Below are 20,451 nucleotides of genomic sequence, written 5' to 3' on the forward strand. Positions count from 1 at the left end.
TGGCAGATGGCAAAACCACTTTTCCCTCTGAGACATCAGAGATATCTTACTAGCAAAGAGGTAAACTTCAGACCATGTAGGGTGGAAGCTCAGCAGATCACAGGAAAAAGCTTTATCAGAAACACAATCCCCGGGTGCCAGGGCGGCTCAGTTGGTTAAGCGTCTGCCTTCAGCTCAGGTCGTGATCCCAGAATCCTGGGATCAAACCCCACAGCGGACCCCCTGCTTGACGGGGACCCCCTGCTTGACGGGGAGTCTGCTTCTCCCTCTATCCCTCCCCCACTGCTTGTCCTCTCTCTTTCTCAAATAAATAAATAAAATTTTTAAAATGAAAAACAAAACAAAACCCTCAAGCCTCCCAATCCCTCTCAGTCTTATTTGGCAATTTGTTAACATCATCTACACTTTTTTTAATTGGAAGAGATCTTAGAGATTGAAGCCAGACCCACCTCCTTCAGGTCCATGATCACCTGAAGGCACAACAGCCTCCTTCCTTCTGTCTGCAGGTTTCAGTGTTCCTCATGCCAGCGAAGTTGGGCTTCTGCTCAAGTGCTTATCTTATGTCACATGTACCTGGAGCACCAGAAGTCCCAGGGCCAGGTGATTATGCGGCTCTTTGCTCAGAGGTGCAAGAAGTGTTCCTGGTCTCGATTTGAGGATCCTGAGTTCTCCCCAGAGAGTACCATGAGGATTCTGAAAAATGTGGTGCGGCGTATTCTGGAGAAATTCTACGGGAATGGCTTTAGGAAGTTTCCAGAGCTACCCATCATCAGGGAGGTGCCTTTGGATGGGTCCCATGACACAATCAATTGTGAAGCATGTACTCTGGGCTACTGTTTACTGAGGTCACGAAACAACACAACAGAGCCATCAATATCGCCATTCTCCTGTACAGATAATAGGAGTTCCTCTTCTCACATTGGTGACGTGTCCAGCCAAAACCAGGAGTGTGGGAATTACTATGGCTCTAAGGGGTCAGGGCCCAGCCATACCACTACTGAGACCCAAGCACCTGGGGCAGGCACTCAGCCCAAAGGGGAGACTAGTAGACCACCCACCCCAATGGCAGACAGGCAGACCACACAGGGTGATTCACAAACCACACAGGGAAATTCACAATTCACACAAGGGACAGAACAGTGGCAGACCACCCCAATGGCAGATAGACAGACCACACAGGGAAATTCACAAGCCACACAGGTCCCCTGGAGGACATACTCTGAGGTTCTAAAGATGGCTCGCCAACAGTCTGCACAGCAGTCATGCTCACAAGCCACATGGAGGACAGACCCAAAGATCACGTCAGGGGCAATCCTAAGGTTTACATCAAGGTCACACACTCAGACTATAGGCAGAACAGCCCCCTCCACCCTAGGGCCAAACCTAAAGCTCACACAGAGGAGAGCCGGGTTTGTGACCATCAGGGGAGCTCAAGCTGTCTGGGAAAGTTCATCTGGATTTTCTGTTCCAAACACCTGTCCCATACATTCTCGTTCAGTGCGACAAGAGGTTTTCTTTGATCCGGATGTGTTTTTCTACTTCTGTGTTATCTGTATTATTTTTTTCTTTACCTTTGCAAGCAAATACTTGGAAGCAGAAAGATCAAAATAAGCTTGTCTTCTTTTCTTTTGTCTTAATTACATGGTAAGCAATAAATTGGTTGCCATTTTGATATGACAGAATGTGCTTTGAGACCAAGCAGGGTCAGGTTTGCTTGGTATAAAATGTTCTGTAACTAGAATAAACACTAGTTTCCTAGTTTCCTAGATCTCCTTAGTGGATAGTCTAAAGCATAACCTAGCAAATAATTGACTTAATAATAAATATTTGTTGAATAACTAAAAGCACTTCATTCATTCATGTACTCATTCATTTCTATTATCTATCTATCTATCTATCTATCTATCTATCTATCTATCTATCTAAGATATCTTGACATATGTTCACAAGAACTGAGGGTCATGAATGATATCAGGAAGTTATTGTGGTAGGTAAAATAATGGCCACCCCAAGATATCCATGTCCTAATTCCCAGAACCTGTGCATATGTTATTTTACATGGCAAAAAGGACTTTGTAGATGTGATTAATGTAAGGATCTTGAGATGAGGAACCTATCCTGCTTTATCTGGATAGACTCAATGTAATCACAATAGTCCTTATAGGAGGGAGGCAAGAGTGTCAAAGTGGGCAAAAGGAAATTTAATGACGACAGCAGAGTTTGGAGTGATGGGCTTGGAAGATGGAGGAAGTGGCCATGAGTCAAGGAACGCAGACACCTCTTAGAAGCTCATAAAGACAAAGAAATAGATTTTCCTCCAGAGCCTTTGGAAGAAACTAGCTCTGCTGACACACGACCTCAGCCCAGTGAGACTGCTTTTAAAACTTTGGACTTCCAGAACTGTAAGATAATAAATGTGTGTTGTTTTAAGGCACTAAATTTGTGGTAACTTGTTACAGCTAAAATGGGAAAGTAATACAGCTATCAATGTTACCCCAAGGATCAGGCAATTATGTTTTAGGTATGCTGCAGTTTTAACCAAAAAAGAGAGTATTTTATGGATTAGAAATACTGATATCCTGATGCCCTCTTGTTCTTCCTTCTCCCTTACTTAAATCTACCCAAATGCTCCCCTGGAGCTATCCTATTCTTTCACTTCCTTCAGCACTGGATGAGGAGATCTGGAATAGAAATTAGGAAAGGGAAAACTGAGATGCAAAGCAATTCATGTGGCACAATCTCAGAAAGTTCAAAAATTATAGGCAAGAGTAGCTCTGAAGGTAGGTGCTGGGGTGCTGAAGCAGGAGGATTGGCTGAAAGCCTTATGGCAAGTTTCTTTGCTCTACTCCTCTGCAGCCTGGTAACCACTCTCAACTGGCTCCAGGGAGAAGAATGGAGGTTTATTCTCTGAAGACATTGACTTATTGGGACTCTGGATTCAGAGACTTGGGTGATGCGAAGCAAGGGAGTGCCACCCAGCAACAGAAAGACAGTCAAAGTCTACACACTGACTCTGGGACTCCCTTACCTCAACATGAAACCCAGGAGCCATACCAGCCTTATGCCTTACCTACCCACTCCTCAAATACATAGGAGAGTGGATGGGCCCTCTTTGGGAAAACTTATGAGCTCAAGAGAAAAAACAATATATATCTACTAAAAAGGGTGGTGGTGGTGGAGGGGGACAGTTTCCAATGGAATCCAGTGGAATGACTAGCTAAAGTAGCTCCAGAGTGAATCGACATATACAAAAATCCTACAGAGCTTCCAGTGAACTCTATGGTGTCAGACACCTAATTTGGATAGACTGTCAAGGGGTATTAAATATGTGATTTATCTCCAAATGTGAAGGCAAAGAAAAAGAAAAAAAATGGCGAAAAAAGTGGTGAGTCAGGGGATCCCTGGGTGGCGCAGCGGTTTGGTGCCTGCCTTTGGCCCAGGGCGTGATCCTGGAGACCCGGGATCAAATCCCACATTGGACTCCCGGTGCATGGAGCCTGCTTCTCCCTCTGCCTGTGTCTCTGCCTCTCTCTCTCTCTCTCTCTCTCTCTCTCTGTGACTATCATAAATAAATAAAAAAAAATTTAAAAAAAGTGGTGAGTCAAAGAAAACAGAGATATTTCAAGGATAAGAAAACAAACCAAAAACATATTTCAAAAGTCAAACTATGATTTATGCCTCAGAGAGATAAGAGGAAGTATAATATTCACAAAACAGTAATTAGACAAATTCTCTGCAGCAACCTCAGGTGAGGCAGCTATCTTTGGTTGGAGGGGAGTCCTAGGGGAGATCTCCGCTTAGCTTTAGTCTTTAGCAGGCAATGCTCCCCAGAGCTGGGGCAATGAGTGCCCTGATCCCAAAGGCAAGGATCTGGGCAGGGGACCACAGCCTCCACTACAGTCAATATTTTGTACCACTTTAACCAACTTGCTTGGTATAAAATGTTCAGCAGGCAAATGGAGCCCCATCACTGAATCTGTCTTGGGATGGCAACTAGATATTCACTATCTCCCTTTACTGCCCATTCTCCATCCCCCTCACCCAGGCACCTCTGCTGGTCAGGTGGCTTACCTGATGGGGTTATCCAGACTTTCATCCCTGAGGGGTGTAGGCCTTCGGTCACAAGGCCATTCTCAGTCTATGTCATCTGCACTGGTCCACTCATTGTCAAAAGTAGACAGGAAAGTACCAAGAGGGGCTCTGGTGGATCACTTGGGTGCCAAATATATTCTTACTGCCTCCACAATGTAACAGGAGTCCTATTTCCCTCTGAGGATCAAGAGAATGTCACTTTCTTGCCTGCTGTTCTCTTGGCAAAAAAAAAAAAAAAAAAAAATGTTATTACTGTGTTACTCAGTGAGAGCAAGTCCCTACCTAGGCTGGCCAGACCTGCGGAACCTTGGGTTATGGTTGATGGGACATTTGAAAATGGCACCAGATTTAATGTGAGTGATGGTAAACTGCCGCCTCTTGATTTTCAGACCCATACACACTACCTACTGGGACCACACACATAGTGGTCATTGATTCAGGATATATACTATACCCTGGTGGATGGTGACTCATCTTTGCAAGGCAGCATCACCAAGGGGCATCCCAGCTGCCTCTTTAAGAGGCTGTGTCATTGATCTGTCAGGGTGGCAGCTTTTGGGTGGTGCTGTATTTGATGGAACCAGGAAATTCCATGACCTTATCACCTCGACTATAACTCTTTTGCTACATATTTGGTCATTTATCTAATGTGATATCATGTGATGTGTTAGTTTGTTAGGCCTATGAGAAAGGATCCGTTCCATGCCTCTCACCTAGGATCTGGTGATTTGCTGGCCATCTTGGCGTTCCTTGGCTTATAGAAGCATCACTTTGATGTCTCCCTTCACTTTCACGTGGTGTTCTTCACATGTGCATTTCTATATACAAATTTCTCCCTTATTTTACAAGGGCTCCAGTATGACTTTATCTTAACTGATTACCATTTTGAGCTTTCACCACATAATTGAACTAAGCCACTGGTGAACCAAGATTGGCCTTATGTTTCCTCTGTTGACTGGTCATAAGTAATAGCTTCTCCTTGAACACATGACTAGCTGTGAGCTGAGGGAGAGGAGGTATCAGTGTACAAGTGGAGGTCGCCCTGGAGCCTGGGCCACTGGTTCATCCAGCTCCTTTGTATTCTCTATCCCTGACTTGTGCTCAAGCCCGGGTGCATTATTTCCATATTCTGATGGGTTATGCTGGGCCTGCTTATGACTAAATGTGCCTTTTAGAATCTAGGTCATGATGGGCATCTCTGCCCATGAAAATATGATGGGCTCCATCATATTTTGGTATCTCACCATCAGGAGTTTTACCTCTAGGGCTTGTAGAAGTTGGTTTTTGAATGGCGTATAAAGTCTGATGCAGATGGCATGGCCTTGTTTCAGAACACAAGTGCTAGAAATTGTATTTCTCCTACTGGGGATTGATGTAAACATCATCTGGCACCATTTCCCAGTACAGCTGACTCTGGTACCAAAGGGTCTGCTGGATCATATGGCCCATGTGGCAGGGCATTGCACTGGACTTGCTTCAGAGCCCTTTCCTATTCTGGGTCCCACTCAAAGTTGGCAGGTTTCTCTATCTATTGGTAAATGAATCATAGAAGTGTGGACTACCAGGTATTGTGCTTCCTTTTAGTGGTGTGAGGGTCAAGATGCAGTAATTTGCCCTTCACTTTGGAAGGGTTGTCCTGGCATGCTTCAAATTGCTGTACCCCTAAAACCTTTACTGACTTGTCAGGGAATCTTTGTAGGGTTCTGTAGGACTCCCATCTCTAGGGTGTGAGGTCTCCAATGCACTTGCCAATTCTTACTCCTCTGGTCTGATTAAAATGATATCATTGATGGAGTAAATCAATGTGATGTTCTGCAGAAAGTCCAGATGGTTCAGACTCTGCAGATTATGACAGAGGTTGAGAGAATTAACATGGTCCTGGGACAAAAGTGTATATGTAAGCTGCTACCCTTTCTATATGAAAAGTTCTTCTGAGAAAGAATAAATTCATCCGATCGATGTCCATATACCATGTCTCTGAAGCTATGTTAATTTGCTCTAGCAAAAATATCACTTCTGGCACAGTAGTTGTAATTGAGACCTCTACTTGGTTGTATCTGACACACATAGTGTGTCACACACATTACACCTAGTGCAATGTCATCCTCCCAGGATTTGATTGGTTTCTCTAGGAGCCAGACTGGCGGATCAAATGAAAACAGGCTGGAGATCCCAGCTCTGTGTCTTTTAGGTCTCAAGGGTGGCTCTAATCTCTGCCATTCCCCCCTGAGATGTTTTTATGATACCTTATCGAGGTTTTTTGAAAGAGAAGTCCTCAGCTTTCCCCATAGACTGAAGAACTAATGAAGGGTTCTGGCATCTACCGCATGTGTCCATTCCAATTATCCATTCAGGGACTGGCAAAATGACCACTGGGTAAGCTATGGATTCAGTGGATCCATCATGAGCCTGACCTGAGCCAGGACTCAGCTTATTACTTGGCCCCCACATCTACTCAAACAGAAGTCTGTAACTTATTTCAGATTTCTGGGGATCAATATCAATTCAGACCCTGAATCCTAAAGTCCTCGAAATGTCTGCATATTCCCTTTCCTCCAGCATACAGTTACCCAAATAAATGGCCATTCACCTCTTTAAGGAAGGATTGGGGATTTTTTTCAGCATTCTTCCTCCTTGGGAACCATCGTCTCTTTCAGCCAATGAATTATGGATCTGAAAAGTGGCTCAGATATTCCTGAATAAAGAGTTCTGATTTTTTTTTTTTAATTAGTTCAGGTGGTCTCAGTCTCCTGATCATCTATTTATGGTTTCTTTTGATTGTGTAAATTGAGAAATACTCTTACTGGCTGCCCACCTATTTGTTCTCTACATAGAGAATAAAAAACAGATAAAACTAGAGAATTGGTCCAGGAGGCCCAATATCCAAACAATAGGAGCTCCAGAAAAAGAAAACAGAAAATGAAAAGAAAGAAATAATGAAAGGATGATTTTAAAAGCCTTTCTTAGGACCAAAGGACATGATTTCCTGATTGAGAAGGTCCACCTCAGGGCCCCCTACACAATGAATGGGCAAGGTTCATATCTGGACATATTTTTTAAAAAGATTTTATTTATTTATTCATGATAGAGAGAGAGAGAGAGAGAGAGAGAGAGAGAGAGAGGCAGAGACACAGGCAGAGGGAGAAGCAGGCTCCATGCCACGAGTCCGATGTGGGACCCGATCCCGGGACTCCAGGATCGCGCCCTGGGCCTAAGGCAGGCGCCAAACTGCTCAGCCACCCAGGGATCCCCTCTGGACATATTATTAAGAAACTTCTAAAAAAAAAAAAAAAGAAACTTCTGGGGCACCTGGGTGGCTCAGTGGTTGAACATCTGCCTTTGGCTCAGGTGGTGATCCTGGGATCTTGGGATGGAGTCCCCACATCGGGCTCCCTGCAGGGAGCCTGCTTCTCCCTCTGCCTGTGTCTCTGCCTCTCTTTGTGTGTCTCTCATGAATAAATAAATAAGATCTTTAAAAATAAGGAAAAGAAAAAAAAAGAAACTTCTAACACCAAATTTAAAAAAGACTCCAAAAGTTTTGGAAGGAAAAGCAGGACAAAAACAAAACATATAAAGGACCTAGACTTATAATGATATCAGCCTTCCAACATCTCAATATCTCTCTGAGGCATTCATGCTTTTGTTTGTTGGCATGTATCATTTTCTGAATCTTGCACTGGCTAGCTCTCCTAAGTTCTTTATCTTATGCTTGTTTTGGTCTCTGCCTTTCATATTAGAGGATTTCCTCAAAAATCTGGTAGTCCTGGGCTCTGTGTCTAAGTTCAAATACAAGACACTAAAAAGCAGATGGGGATACAGCAAACTAAAAGACAATGAAGCCTTCAAAATTCTGAAGGAAAATTATTTCCAACATAGAATCTGATACCCAGCCAAAATTTAGTCAAGTGTAGGTATGGAATAATTTTATTTTCAGTTACCCATGAAGTCAAATTTTTATCTCCTTTCTCGTCTGGTATCCATTTTCAGGAAGCTACTAGAGGATATTACCCCATCTCCCCTCTCCCCATCCTCACACCCTCCCAAAATGAGGAAGTAAACCAAGTATATTGAATACCTGGAGCCCAGGAAGTAGTGGCTTCCACAAGCAGAGGGACTGAGGGAGTTCTCAGAATGCTGGAGAAGCCAGCTCCCAGAACCCTGGCTACCAGCTGGCCTAGAAAGAGAAACAGATCACACTGAAGCTGGCTGACAGAAGGGTCCAGCAGGGAATGTTTGCAAGGGGCAATCAAAGGGAACTGAATGTATGGAGGAGACTTCCCACTTCCCACAGTCTGGAGATGATTTAGACACGAACATGGAAAAGTATGCAGGAGGGGGATCCCTGGGTGGCGCAGCGGTTTGGCGCCTGCCTTTGGCCCAGGGCTCGATCCTGGAGACCCGGGACCGAATCCCACGTCGGGCTCCCGGTGCATGGAGCCTGCTTCTCCCTCTGCCTGTGTCTCTGCCTCTCTCTCTCTCTCTGTGACTATCATAAAAAAAAAAATTATTTATTTATTCATGAGACACACACACACACACCACACAGAGGCAGAGACACAGGCAGAGGGAGAAGCAGGCTCCATGCAGGGAGCCCGACGTGGGACTCGATCCCGGGGCCCCAGGGTCACGCCCTGGGCTGCAGGTGGCGTTAAACCGCTGCGCCACTGGGGCTGCCCTATTGTTTGTTTGTTTGTTTGTTTGTTTGTTTGTTTGTTTTTTAACATCAGGAGCTCCGCCAGTCCTGAACGCGGGTGGCAAAGCACCCCCCCAAAGTAATAGTCTTGAACCACGAAGTGCGGTTGGGGTTAGAGGCTTACTGGGCCGGCGAGCAACGCTGCAGCCAGGGGCCCGCGGTGGGCGGGCGGGAGCTGCCCAGCCCGGGAGCCGGGCGGGGGGCACAGGGGGCACAGGGGGCACAGGGGGCTCCAGGCCCCCCCGGCTGCACACACCTCCGCTCCACCTAGACCTCCACGCCGCTGCGCCCCCGCCGCCCTCCGTGTCCCCCACTCGTGCCGCGCGGCGGCCCCCGACGTCCAAAGCCGCCAGGGACCCAGTGGTCAGCTAGGGGTGCTCGGGCTGGCTTTGGGGGACATGGGCGCCCCAGCAGACAGGGCTGAGGGAGGGGTCTGGGCCAGCAGGTGCAGGACTCGCCTGGAGAAAGAGCAAGGGGGGAGGGCGTGAGCACCCCTTCAGTCCTGCTCCTTCTGCAGTTCCTCTCGCCCAGCCTGGGGTTGGGGAGATGTCCACCCCCGCCCTTCCTGCCTTTGCCTTTTATTTTCTTCCCCTTCTAAGAATATGTTCCTAGAGACCACTGTGTCTCTGAGATTCAGAGTTTTTGTAAAGGGATTTGGAATGGGCTTTTCTTCTCAGCGAGACAAATGTTCCTTCACCCAAACTTCTTGGAGAAACTTCTTCCTAAACTGGAGCGGAGGATCCGCAAGTCATTTGGCCTATTCATGTGGGAAACAAAGTCAGAAGAAAAACTATCCAATGCCCTTACTATCTACAGCCCATTGACAAGTCCTTGAAAGAGGCAGAGTGACATTACTCTAGGACTCAAATGTCTGGTGTTAATACTTTGCTAAGGGCAAGGCGCAGTCTGAGCCCAACTCCCAGGACCCTGTAAGTCTCCTTTAACCTGTAAAAATTACCTTGGAAACTCCCTTTATCTCTACCTCCCAAGATACGTGTTGGCAATCATCCCCCAAGCATATGACGCCCCCCCCCCCCCCATATACATCTGAAGGGTCTCATGATTCAGGTATTATTAGATGATAATAAATGACCTTTTCCCAACAATAGCAGGCCTCTCGAGGTCCTGGAAATCTTGCTTCCAAATTCTTTAGAACTATGCTATCCGTAACCCCCTCCGGACTTGAAAGTCTATAATGGGCCACCCCTCATGACCCTGATGGGGGAATCACAGGACTAGCTGAGGACAGAGCACACTGACAAGTCCTTGAAACAGGGAGAGTGACATTCCTCTACAGACTCAAGTGCCTCGATGATGTTCATACTTTGCTAAGGGCAAAAGGCAATCTTAGCCTGACCCCCAGGATCCTGTAAGTCTACTTCATATAAAAATTCCTTTAGAAATTTCCTTTTTCTCTAAACTCCCAAGATAGGTGTTGGCAATCATCCCCCAAGCATATGACCCACTGATATACATCTGAAGGGTCTCATGACTCAAGTTTTATTAGATGGTAATAAGTGACCTTTTCCCAACAATAGCAGGTCCCTCGAGGTCCTGGAAACCTTGCTTCCAAAATTCCTTAGAGAGTATGCTGTCCTCAAACCCCTCCCAACTCCCAGGTATATAATCAGCCACCCCATACAGGACTGGGGCAGCAGCTCTTCCTGCCCATGGGTCCTGTCCCTGTGCTTTAAAAAAAAACACCATTTTGCACCAAAGATGTCTCAAGAATTCTTTCTTGGTCATTGGCTTCGAAACCTAACGTCATTCCTACATCACTATTAAGGAGGAAGGTGTTTTTTGTTTTTGTTTTTATTATTTATTTAAGATTTTATTTATTTATTCATGAAAGACACACAGAGAGAGGCAGAGACATAGGCAGAGGGAGAAGCAGCCTGATGTGGGACTTGATCCCAGGACTCCAGGATCATGCCCTGGGCCAAAGGCAGGCCCCAAACCGCTGAGCCACCCAGGGATCCCTGTTTTTGTTTTTAAAGAACAACTGCATTTTATTTTATTTTATTTTATTTTATTTTATTTTATTTTATTTTATTTTATTATTTTATTTTATTTTATTATTTTATTTTATTTTATTTTATTTTATTTTATTTATTTATTTTACTATTTTAATTCAAGTTGCCAGTATATAGTATAACATCTGGTGCTCATCTCATCATGTACCCTCCTTAATATCACCCAGCTACTTAGCCACCCCCCCCCCCACACACACACCACCCCTTCTACAACTCTTTGTTTCCCAGAGTTAGGACTCTCTGTCTTCTTCTCTAATTTTTCGCCACTCAGTTTCCCCCCTTCCCTTATGGTTCCTTTCATTATTTCTTAAATTCCACATATGAGTGAAATCATATGATAATTGTCTTTCTCTGATTGACTTATTTCACTCAGCATAATACTTTTCAGTTCAATCTACATCGGTGTCCTTTCTGATGACTGAGTTTTTGTTTCTTAAGTAGGTTCCTCACTCAGGACGGAGCCCAACAGGGGGCTTGAACTCACAATGTTGGGATCAAGGCCTAAGCTGAAATCAAGAGTCAGGACTTAACCAACTGAACCTCCCAGATGCCCAAGGAGGAAGGTGTTTTTAAACAAAGACCCATTCAGGGTGTTAAATAGGTTCACCTGCTGATTGTTTTCAAATTAGATTTCCAGGATAACCATACCCAAGCACTTGATGATTTTGTTTCTAGGGCACCTTGTATAACCGCACAATATCCAATAAATATTATGTGACTTGTAGGTCTTTCCTTCCACCCAAACTTGCAGCTATCCCAGCCTTAAACTGTTTTGTCCTGGAGTGGTGAAGGCTCAGGATGTGGCTGGCCTGGAAAGAAGCATGACTCTATCCCCATGTTGAGGAATTAACAGGAATAATGCATCATGATGTCACTGGAGGGCAGAAACATGTGCAGAGAAATTCAACAAAACACTTGGCCGAGCCATGTTGCAAGTATTGTCAGGCCAGGCAGCCAAGCTGGGATCAGAAACAAAAATATTTATTTTGTGAACATTAGGAGCACTGAGCTGATTCTGAGGCAAACAGAGATTTGACCTGAGGAAGTTCAGCCAAAAAAAAAAAAAAAGGCAAACCAAAAACACAAAAAGCAACCCCTGGCCCCTGGCCCCTGGCCAGCAACACCCCTCCTGTTAACAAAATCAGGCGTGCCCTGAAATGGAAAGTATTTCTGTGTTGGTCATTAACTATAGTCCAGGGCCAAAAGTTGTGGCTTTTGGGGAATATTAGATGCATCCAGTGGTCTCTCTTTACCCACCTTTCATGTTCTCTGCCCCGTGTACCCTTCACATCTTCACCCCCCTGAAGTCAGGACACTTTCAGCGGTGAGTACGATGGCTCAACATCCTCAGGTAGAGGGAGAGGAGCCTCTGGAGATTTGAAAGTTCAGATTCAGCAGATGTCAGAGCCAGAAACAGGTTTAGAGAGCACTCCCATGTGCCCCTTTGCAGCAGCAGGGATGAGGGATGTAGTGGCTTGACCTCTGTTGCTTCAGTGGCAGCCAAAAGGTGCTGATTTCCACTCTAGGATGTCAAGTAGGTGATCGCTCAGGGGAAGCTCCTTACCATCCTAATTAAACTAAAAGCCTGGGGATGTGGAACAAGGAATTTCTGAGGCTTATCGTTGGATGTGGGGACTGGTTGGGGCAGGGAAAGGCAGGGCAGTGGAAGTAGATTGGGCAAAGCTATGTAGTCTTGTTCCTGGGAACTTCTAAACAACCTTAGAACCATTGCAGTATGCAGAACAGTGTTCTAGTGTGCTCCGACCACTCTCTGGGAGCTGGGTGGCAGGGGCGGCACGGGCAGGCACTAATTCTCCGCTCCAAAGAGTGAGTCTAGCAGTTTCCCTGGAGACCCTGGGAAGCTAGGAAAGAGGTTGTAGGTGGCCTTGGACTGGGCCCTTAGACAGCTTCTAGTCCTAAAGTATCTTTTAACAGAGAAGGAGATCAAATTCTTGGAGGCAAAAGTGAGTTGCCTATTAAAATATAGTTTTTGAAAAGATAAAATCATGTTCTTTCATATAGATGTTAAATGAATATGTTTCACAGATTTTATTGAGCTCCTCAATTAATGTGGAGAGCAAGAAGACTTAAAACTGGCCCAAGAGCATTTGAGACACTAGCTATGTATAGGCAATCTAACAGCTTGCAGGGTTACAGGCTGTGCAAAAACTGGTGTGTGTTGAACAAGATCATAAACTGTTAACTTTGGGGCTCTTAGTTCCACTGGCAAGAAGTTATTTGCATTTCCACAGAACAAAATTTTCAAAAGGAGCTTTTGCCTTATAGTGAAGAAAAATAATCCAGTAAACAGAGAGTAGTCTCTGGCACTGAAACAGTACCTGATAATCTCTTTCACCTATTTCCAAGTTTCAGGAAATCTTTTTTTTTTAACTTGTCAAAATGACACTGGTCATTGCTAGTAGCAATGATTAGTAGCAATGAGTAGTAGTGATTATCCTACAGCTGAAGTCTCATTCTGCCCAAACCAGTCTTTCCGGCCTTGCAACACACAGTCCAGAAAGACCATGATGTACAAGAGCCAAATCGTCAACTGGAGAAAGGACTGCTTAAGGAAGTGCTGCGTTCCCTACTTCCTGTCTACCCAGCCCACCTACCCCTGGAAGGTGCTGCTCATGCCAACACTGACCTTTGAGGAAGCCCAAACTGGGTCCTTGATCCCACATTCCCCAAACCCAATGTGTGGTCTCAATACTCCCTGTCTTCTCTCCAGCAAGATTCCTTAATCATCCCATCATCCACCCTTCCACATTCAATCCTCATATTTCAGTCTCTCTGGGCTCCTTTTCTGTATATTCTCTGTTGGAAACTTCATTAGATGTTTTCAAGTGAAGGTAGAGGATACCTCGTGGAGATGTGTAAAAAAAGGGACTTAGATACTAAATGTATTCGGTTGGCACAGGTATCTGTTAAAGACCTGTCTAGTTCATAAATTCAATCACTCTTCAATTCAAGTCTGTCTTCCCAATTGGGAGCGAGAACCTGCATAAAAAACCTAGAAAGCCTCTGGTGGGTTTGCAAAGCTAGCATTGATTTTTTTGGCTTTAGAGAAACTCTAATTTCCTGGCTCTTCATCAGAATGAATACTGATGTCCTTCCTTGGGGGGGGGGGGGTGGTCTCTGAGGATAAATGAGTTACTTATTTGCTGAGAGATTTGGTAGCCCGAGGCAAGTGACACTGAGCTATGACAAGGTATCTGCACAAACACCCATCCTTTTGTTCTTGCCAGATCTTTGTGGGCGGCAGAGTTTGTAATAACTTCCTTACCAGAGTCCATCAGACTCGCTAGTGTCTAAGATTGCCTTTGCCATTATCATTTTGTTTGTCTGCAGTGGAATTCAGGTAGATAAGGAATGGGGGTAGTGTAGGGGGAACTATTAGCTACACTCAAAAGATAACATGATGGGAATGAATCATCTACCCCCACGCCCTGATTCTGAGGCTTGTTTTTGTAATGTTTTTATCCCCTAAATAAAGAGAAAAGAAAAATTCTAAGAAGGATAAGTTTCTCATGGCTAAGTGAAGTTCAGAGCCATCATAATGTTTAGATCACAGTTTGGGATGAAATGGGAACATTTCAAAAGTGCTGTGCCCAAATTCTAATCTTGTTCTTTTACTCACAGTATATTAGGGAAAAGGGCATATGAGAGATTTTTGAGAGATTAGAATTTTATGGATTGAGAAATGAAGACCCAGAGAAAGAATATAACTTGTGCAGTTTCACACCCCTATGTTGGGTGCCTGTTTTTGAGATTTATAAGGGATGAAGCAGGAGGAACAAAGCTCTAAGATGCTGGAGCTAGTACCTTGTCTACTGAACTGTCCCACTGATGAGGGATATTTCTCTGAGGCTGCATCATAAAACACAGCAGAGGCAGGAAGGAGTGGTTTCAGGCCATTTTCCTCTCCTCAGATCAAATCATCCTTCAGATTTTGCCCACAGGGCCTCTAGGACCAGCTTCTGTCTCCACTGATCTCACCCTCAATCCCCAACATTTTCCCCATAGACTGTCCTCAGTTCTCAGAAATTGTAAAGAAATAGCGATTTTTTCTCAAATATCCTTTTTAAATTTTAAGCTCAAAGCATTCCACTTCTACTATCTCAATTAATCTTCACAAGAACACTGAGGCCAGTACTGTCGTTCTCTTTTAATGGATGGGAAACCGAGGCTCACTGGGGACTGATATCCAAGATCTAACAGCTGGTGACGACAGAGCTGGAGATCTTTCTCTTCAACTCTGCTCTTAAATTCTGTGCTTTGCAGTCTTGCACATTTGACACCACCTCCTCAAAACTTTGCCTTCTCTCATCTTGCTTCCCTTCTTGGTGAGTAAATTCTACTTCTAGTCAGGTGGGGGCCACCGTCACTGGACTCTGAAAATCTGAAGCAGGCAAGGGCTGTCTTGCCTATTGAGTGCAGAACCAAGCAGTTGAGTGCAGAAGCAAGACAGCTGTAAATATCCAAGTTCGTGAACACTATGGGTTGCCTGCCCAGTGCCCATTTCCACTCTTTCCTTAGAGTGTAGGTTGTTGTTGTGTTTTTTTCCCCCCAAGACATCCCTCTTTCTCTCACAAAGCTCACATGCTTCACTTCCAGCTCCAAGAAAAGTGATGGGTTCATAGACTGATATCTGACACAAAGGTGGTCACTGAGATGCAAAGAGAAGTTTGCAGAGGGCTTCTGGCAAAGTCCTTCCATCCCCTTTGCCTGCTCCTGCACACATTCCTTTCTATTCACATGGACTGTGAAGTGCCAGTTCTGAGAACCAGTTGGATGCCTCCAGTGTTCCCAACCCACTTTTTCATCACAATGGCAGGACTCCTGGCTTTTCATAAACCAGCTCTAAGACTAGATTTTGGGTCTAGACCCCCCTCCTTGTCTTTAGTTGACAATGGAGCCTTTTTAATGAAGTGTCCCAGAAAATACTGCCCAGTGTCTTCAAATATTAATAACTTCATTTGTTCCCCAAACTTAGAGAAGGTGGCATGAAAATTAATGAGTGTGCTGGTAGAAATCAATTGTCTTCTACAAAATGTTCTCTGGAGTCATTGTGTAGGAAATTATGTGGATCTTTCTTGCTTGCTGTTTCTGCATCTGGGACAATGTGTTTCTAGCTAAAGGGTATGTTTCGATTATACTTACGATGCAGCAAATGGAGACTTGGTAAAAATCTTTTGGGCCTTTGTTTTGAAGAAAGATGAAACTTAGAGAAAAATAATCCCAAAGAATGAAAACCCAAAGGAATCATTTTAATCAAATGTTTCTCATGACTCTGACGTGGGTATCCAGACTTCTATTTAGTCCCTGAGTCTTGACACTCAAAGCCAGGCTAAGATGGATTTATACTGAGTTAGGGACACAGAGACAGGCTTGGAGAGGAAAAGATTTGCCATGAGTCTCACAGTGTGGTTAGCAAAAGAGATCACTGATCCCTTGTTCACATATTTACTGTGCTACATATTACCCACCTTTCCTGCTCTCTCTTAAAAAGAAAAAAAAAAAAAAAAAACCAAAAAACAAAAAACCTCAAACCAAAACTGGGCATGGGGATAGAAGCTAGCAATGTATTCCTTTGTTTTGATAAGTTTCCCAAGTTAAAGTATTTAAAAAAAAAATATTTACTTAAATTCAATTTAGTTAACATATACTGTATTATTAGTTTCAGGGGTAGAATTTAGTGATTCATCAGTTGCGTATAACACTCAGTTCTCATTACTTCAGGTGCCCTCCTTAATATCCATTACCCAGTTACCCCATCCCTCCCATCCACCTCCCCTCCAGCAACCCTCATTTTGTTTCCCAGAGTTTGGCATCTCTTATGGTTTGACCCCCTCTCTATTTTCATCTTATTTTATTTTTCCTCCCTTCCCCTATGTTCATCTGTTCTGTTTCTTAGATTCCACTTATGAATGAGTGAAATCATATGGTATTTATCTTTCTCTGATTGACCTATTTTGCTCAGCATGATACCCTCTAATTCCATCCACGTCATTGCAAATGTCAAGATTTCATTCTTTCTGATGGCTGAGTAATATTCCATTATATATTATAATAATATATATATGTATATATATGTATATATATGTGTGTGTATTCCTCACCTCCCCCCATATATATATATGCTGCATCTTCATTCATCTGTCGATGGACAGATGGGCTCTTTCCATATCTTGGCTATTGTGGACATTGCTGCTATAAACATTGGGGTACATGTGTCCCTTAGAATCACTATGTTTGTATCCTTTGGACAAATATCTAGAAGCACAATTGCTGAGTTGTAAGAACTTCCATGCTGTTTTCTAAGTTAATGTATTTTAATGACTGAGTTAAAATCACAATCTTTTCCCACTCTGAATCTGCCTTCATCTCAAATTTGCTAGTTTCAGGTAGCATAGGATAGATTATAGATTTTTTTTGGGGGGTCTGGTTATGAGGAAGTTGAAAATACATTCGATCTTAATTGAGTGGGACACATTTATGTATTTCACATATCTGAATAAGATGCACTATTTTATGCAGAAAATTGGTAATGTTCAAACAAACCATGTTAGCTGCTGTTTGAAAAGACATCAGAATATTTCAGTAAGTCAAGTGAGAGTTTTTTGCTTCCTGTTTGAACATACATGAAGTATATCTTGTTTTAGCCTTTAAAAATTTATTTATTGAAGAATTGAAAGAAAATTACTGAATATTTATTGTATCATTTAAAAACTATTTGCATATTTAAAAACTTTCATAATAAAAATTCAGGGACTTTTACAAAAAATAATGGAACACAGGAAAATGGGGGTCAACACAAGCAACATAATGGATAGAAACTTTCTGATCTTGAGAGACAAATTGTAAGAAACCAAAAATCACCAAAGACAGTAATTCATTAAGAGAAAGAGATAACTTTTCAATAAAATAAGTGAATAGACTCTTAGATTGTTTGATAATCCAATCAACAAAGTGAAGTGAGTCATGTAAACACATTGGAAAATTTTAAAATATTTTGTAGACCTGACCTGGAACGATAATATCAATGAAGGATAATAAAAAACTGATAATATTCACTATACCAAGGACATCAACAACAAGCTCATTAATGAGTGGCTTGATTCAGAGTACTTAAGATGAGTCACTGTACAAAGAAACCTGAAATGCCCTGAAAACTTCCTGCTCACACAAGAAAAAAACTGGATAAAATTCCCTTGTTTGATAACGATCCTAAAACTTTGGATGATATTATTAATAGAGTTGTAAAGCTTAAAGGAACTTTACTAAACTATCAATAGTGTTTTCAAAAAAACTGATTAACATGGTAGAAGAAAACTGTGTTATCTTTCTAGTCTCTCTATAGTAAATATTACAAAATCAAACAAAAATTTGAACAGATTTTAGGAAAAAGTATGACAGAGATGTCAGTATTTGCCATTTTTCTGGATTTTGTGGATTTTTTAGCATTTATGGATTTTTCAGCATTTTAAAATGTATTTGCTGTGATTTTTTTTCATTCTGGATAAAGATTCACTTTTACTTCAATTTTGTATTCTCCTCTTAAAGAGAGCCTGATCATATTGTATAAGCCAAGGCCCTACCAAACCTGCATGGCTCAAGCAGTGAGAGGGAGAGCAGATGTTAAGATGAGGTGGGGGGTGGGGATTGGTGATGATTATTGGAACCTGAAATGTAAGTGCCAGTTATGGAAGAAACTGAAAAGATGGAACATCTAGGTGGCCAGAGACACCAAACTTGGCTAAGTCAAGTAACCTTATAAAGAGGAAGAGTGGTAAAGAGTGGATTAGGGGCTTTCCAGAGGCTTTTGATAACAATGACCATGACAATTTCTACTATTACTGACCACTTATTATATGTCATGAATTATATCAAAGGTCACAAATTATGGCCCATGGATCAATTTGGCCTCCTTTGTTTTATAAATAAAGTTTTATTAGAAAAAAGCTATAAATCTTCATTTAGGTATTGTCTATGACCACCTTTGTGCTACAACAGCAGAATTGAGTAATCATGACAGAGACCACATGGCTTATAAAGTCTAACATATTTACTATCTGGTCCTTATAGTGAAAGTTGGCCAACCTCTGTACCATGTGGTCATTAACCCTGTGGTAGATTGTACTTCCAATATGTTCATATACTATCTCCCAAACCATACACTCAGGTGAACATGTAACCTTCTAACCCAACCCCACTTATCCATGTCTGGGTGGGTGGGTCCTGGGGCTGCTTTGATCAATAATATTAGTGAAAGCAATACTCTGCCATTCTAGGTAGTGCCCCAACTTGCCTGGCAGCTTCTGCTTCTTCACTATTGGAGAAGTCAGCCACCATGTAAGCACATCTACCTGAGACACCATCTTGTGAGAAGCTCAAATTTCATGGAAAGGCCCTACAGATTAGATGACACATGAAAAGAGAGAATAAGGATAGTGGAGGCAACAGGCACATGAGTGAAAAAAATATCTTGGAAGTAGATCCCCCAGCCCTGGTGCCCTCAGTAACAGCATGTGGATCAGACACAGACACCCTAACAAACCCTCTGGAATTTCTGACCCATAGAATCACTAGACGTAATAAAACAATTGTTTTTATCAAATAAAACAATTGTTTTTATCCATTAAGTTTGGGGTAGTTTGTTACACATTAATTCAAATTATTTTCACAACTACCTTATGAGGTATGAATTATCAGTCCCAATTTATATGCGAGAGAATCAAAGGTTGGAGAAGCCAAATTATATGCCCAAGGTCACACAGCTGATACATGACAAACCCAGAGTTCAAACCTGAGTCTGCCTGACTCCAAAGCCCAGGTACCTGCCATGCCTACCAGTCTGACATTCTGTGTGCTAAAAGCTAGCAAAGGTAAGGAACAATGGGTCAAGCAGGAGGCTCCTGAGAAGGTCATACTCTGGTCATAGGGGAGTTATGTTCAAGGAGCGAGTTTTGAATATCCAGCTTCCACAGAGTGGAGCAAGTAATGATAGAGCAAACATTGGGTCTTTGGCAATTCTCCTGACATTTCCTTTCCTTTCCTTTCCTTTCCTTTCCTTTCCTTTCCTTTCCTTTCCTTTCCTTTCCTTTCCTTTCCTTTCCTTTCCTTTCCTTTCCTTTCCTTTCCTTTCCTTTCCTTTCCTTTCCTTCCCTTTCCTTTTTTTTTTTTTTAAAGGTTTTATTTATTTATTCCTGAGAGACACAGAGAGAGAGAGAGGCAGAAGCAGGCTCCATGCAGAGAGCCCGATGTGGGACTCGACTCTGGGACCCCAGGATCATGCCCTGGGCCGAAGGCAGGAACTAAACCACTGAGCTACCCAGGGATCCCGATATTCCCTTTTCATCCATACTATGTGTTTATTCCCCTCCAAGGCATGTTGTTTTTCAAAATGCTTTCTTTTTAAACAGATTTATTGAGGTATAAGATAAATACCATAAAATTCATCCATTATAAATTCATAGTTAAGTGGTTTCTAGTAAATGTACGCAGTTGTGCAAACATCACTACAATCCATTTTAGAACATTTTCAAATGTTCTAAATGAAGGAATATTTCCTAAAAAGGTCCTTCATGCCAGATTGTGGTCAATCCCCACTCCCACAGCTGGTCCTAGCAA

General features: G+C 42.9%; 1 protein-coding gene across 14 annotated transcripts in view; it reads left to right on the top strand.

Moving 5' to 3' along the window:
* The window catches only part of RTP4 (receptor transporter protein 4), a 114,630-nt gene that overhangs the window by 1,462 nt on the left and 92,717 nt on the right, over positions 1-20,451 (top strand). Inside the window, exon 2 of one of the 14 annotated variants that reach the window (XM_025451326.3) lies at positions 507-1,844. The exons of the other annotated variants lie outside the window; for them this stretch is intronic. Within the exon in view, the coding sequence (XP_025307111.1) occupies positions 507-1,611 (1,105 nt within the window). The 3' untranslated portion in view covers positions 1,612-1,844. Of the gene's footprint in view, positions 1-506; positions 1,845-20,451 lie in introns of those variants that run through there. 14 annotated transcript variants of the gene reach the window in all.

Source organism: Canis lupus, chromosome 34, assembly GCF_003254725.2.
Source record: "Canis lupus dingo isolate Sandy chromosome 34, ASM325472v2, whole genome shotgun sequence".
NCBI classification, from domain to species: Eukaryota; Metazoa; Chordata; class Mammalia; order Carnivora; family Canidae; genus Canis; species Canis lupus.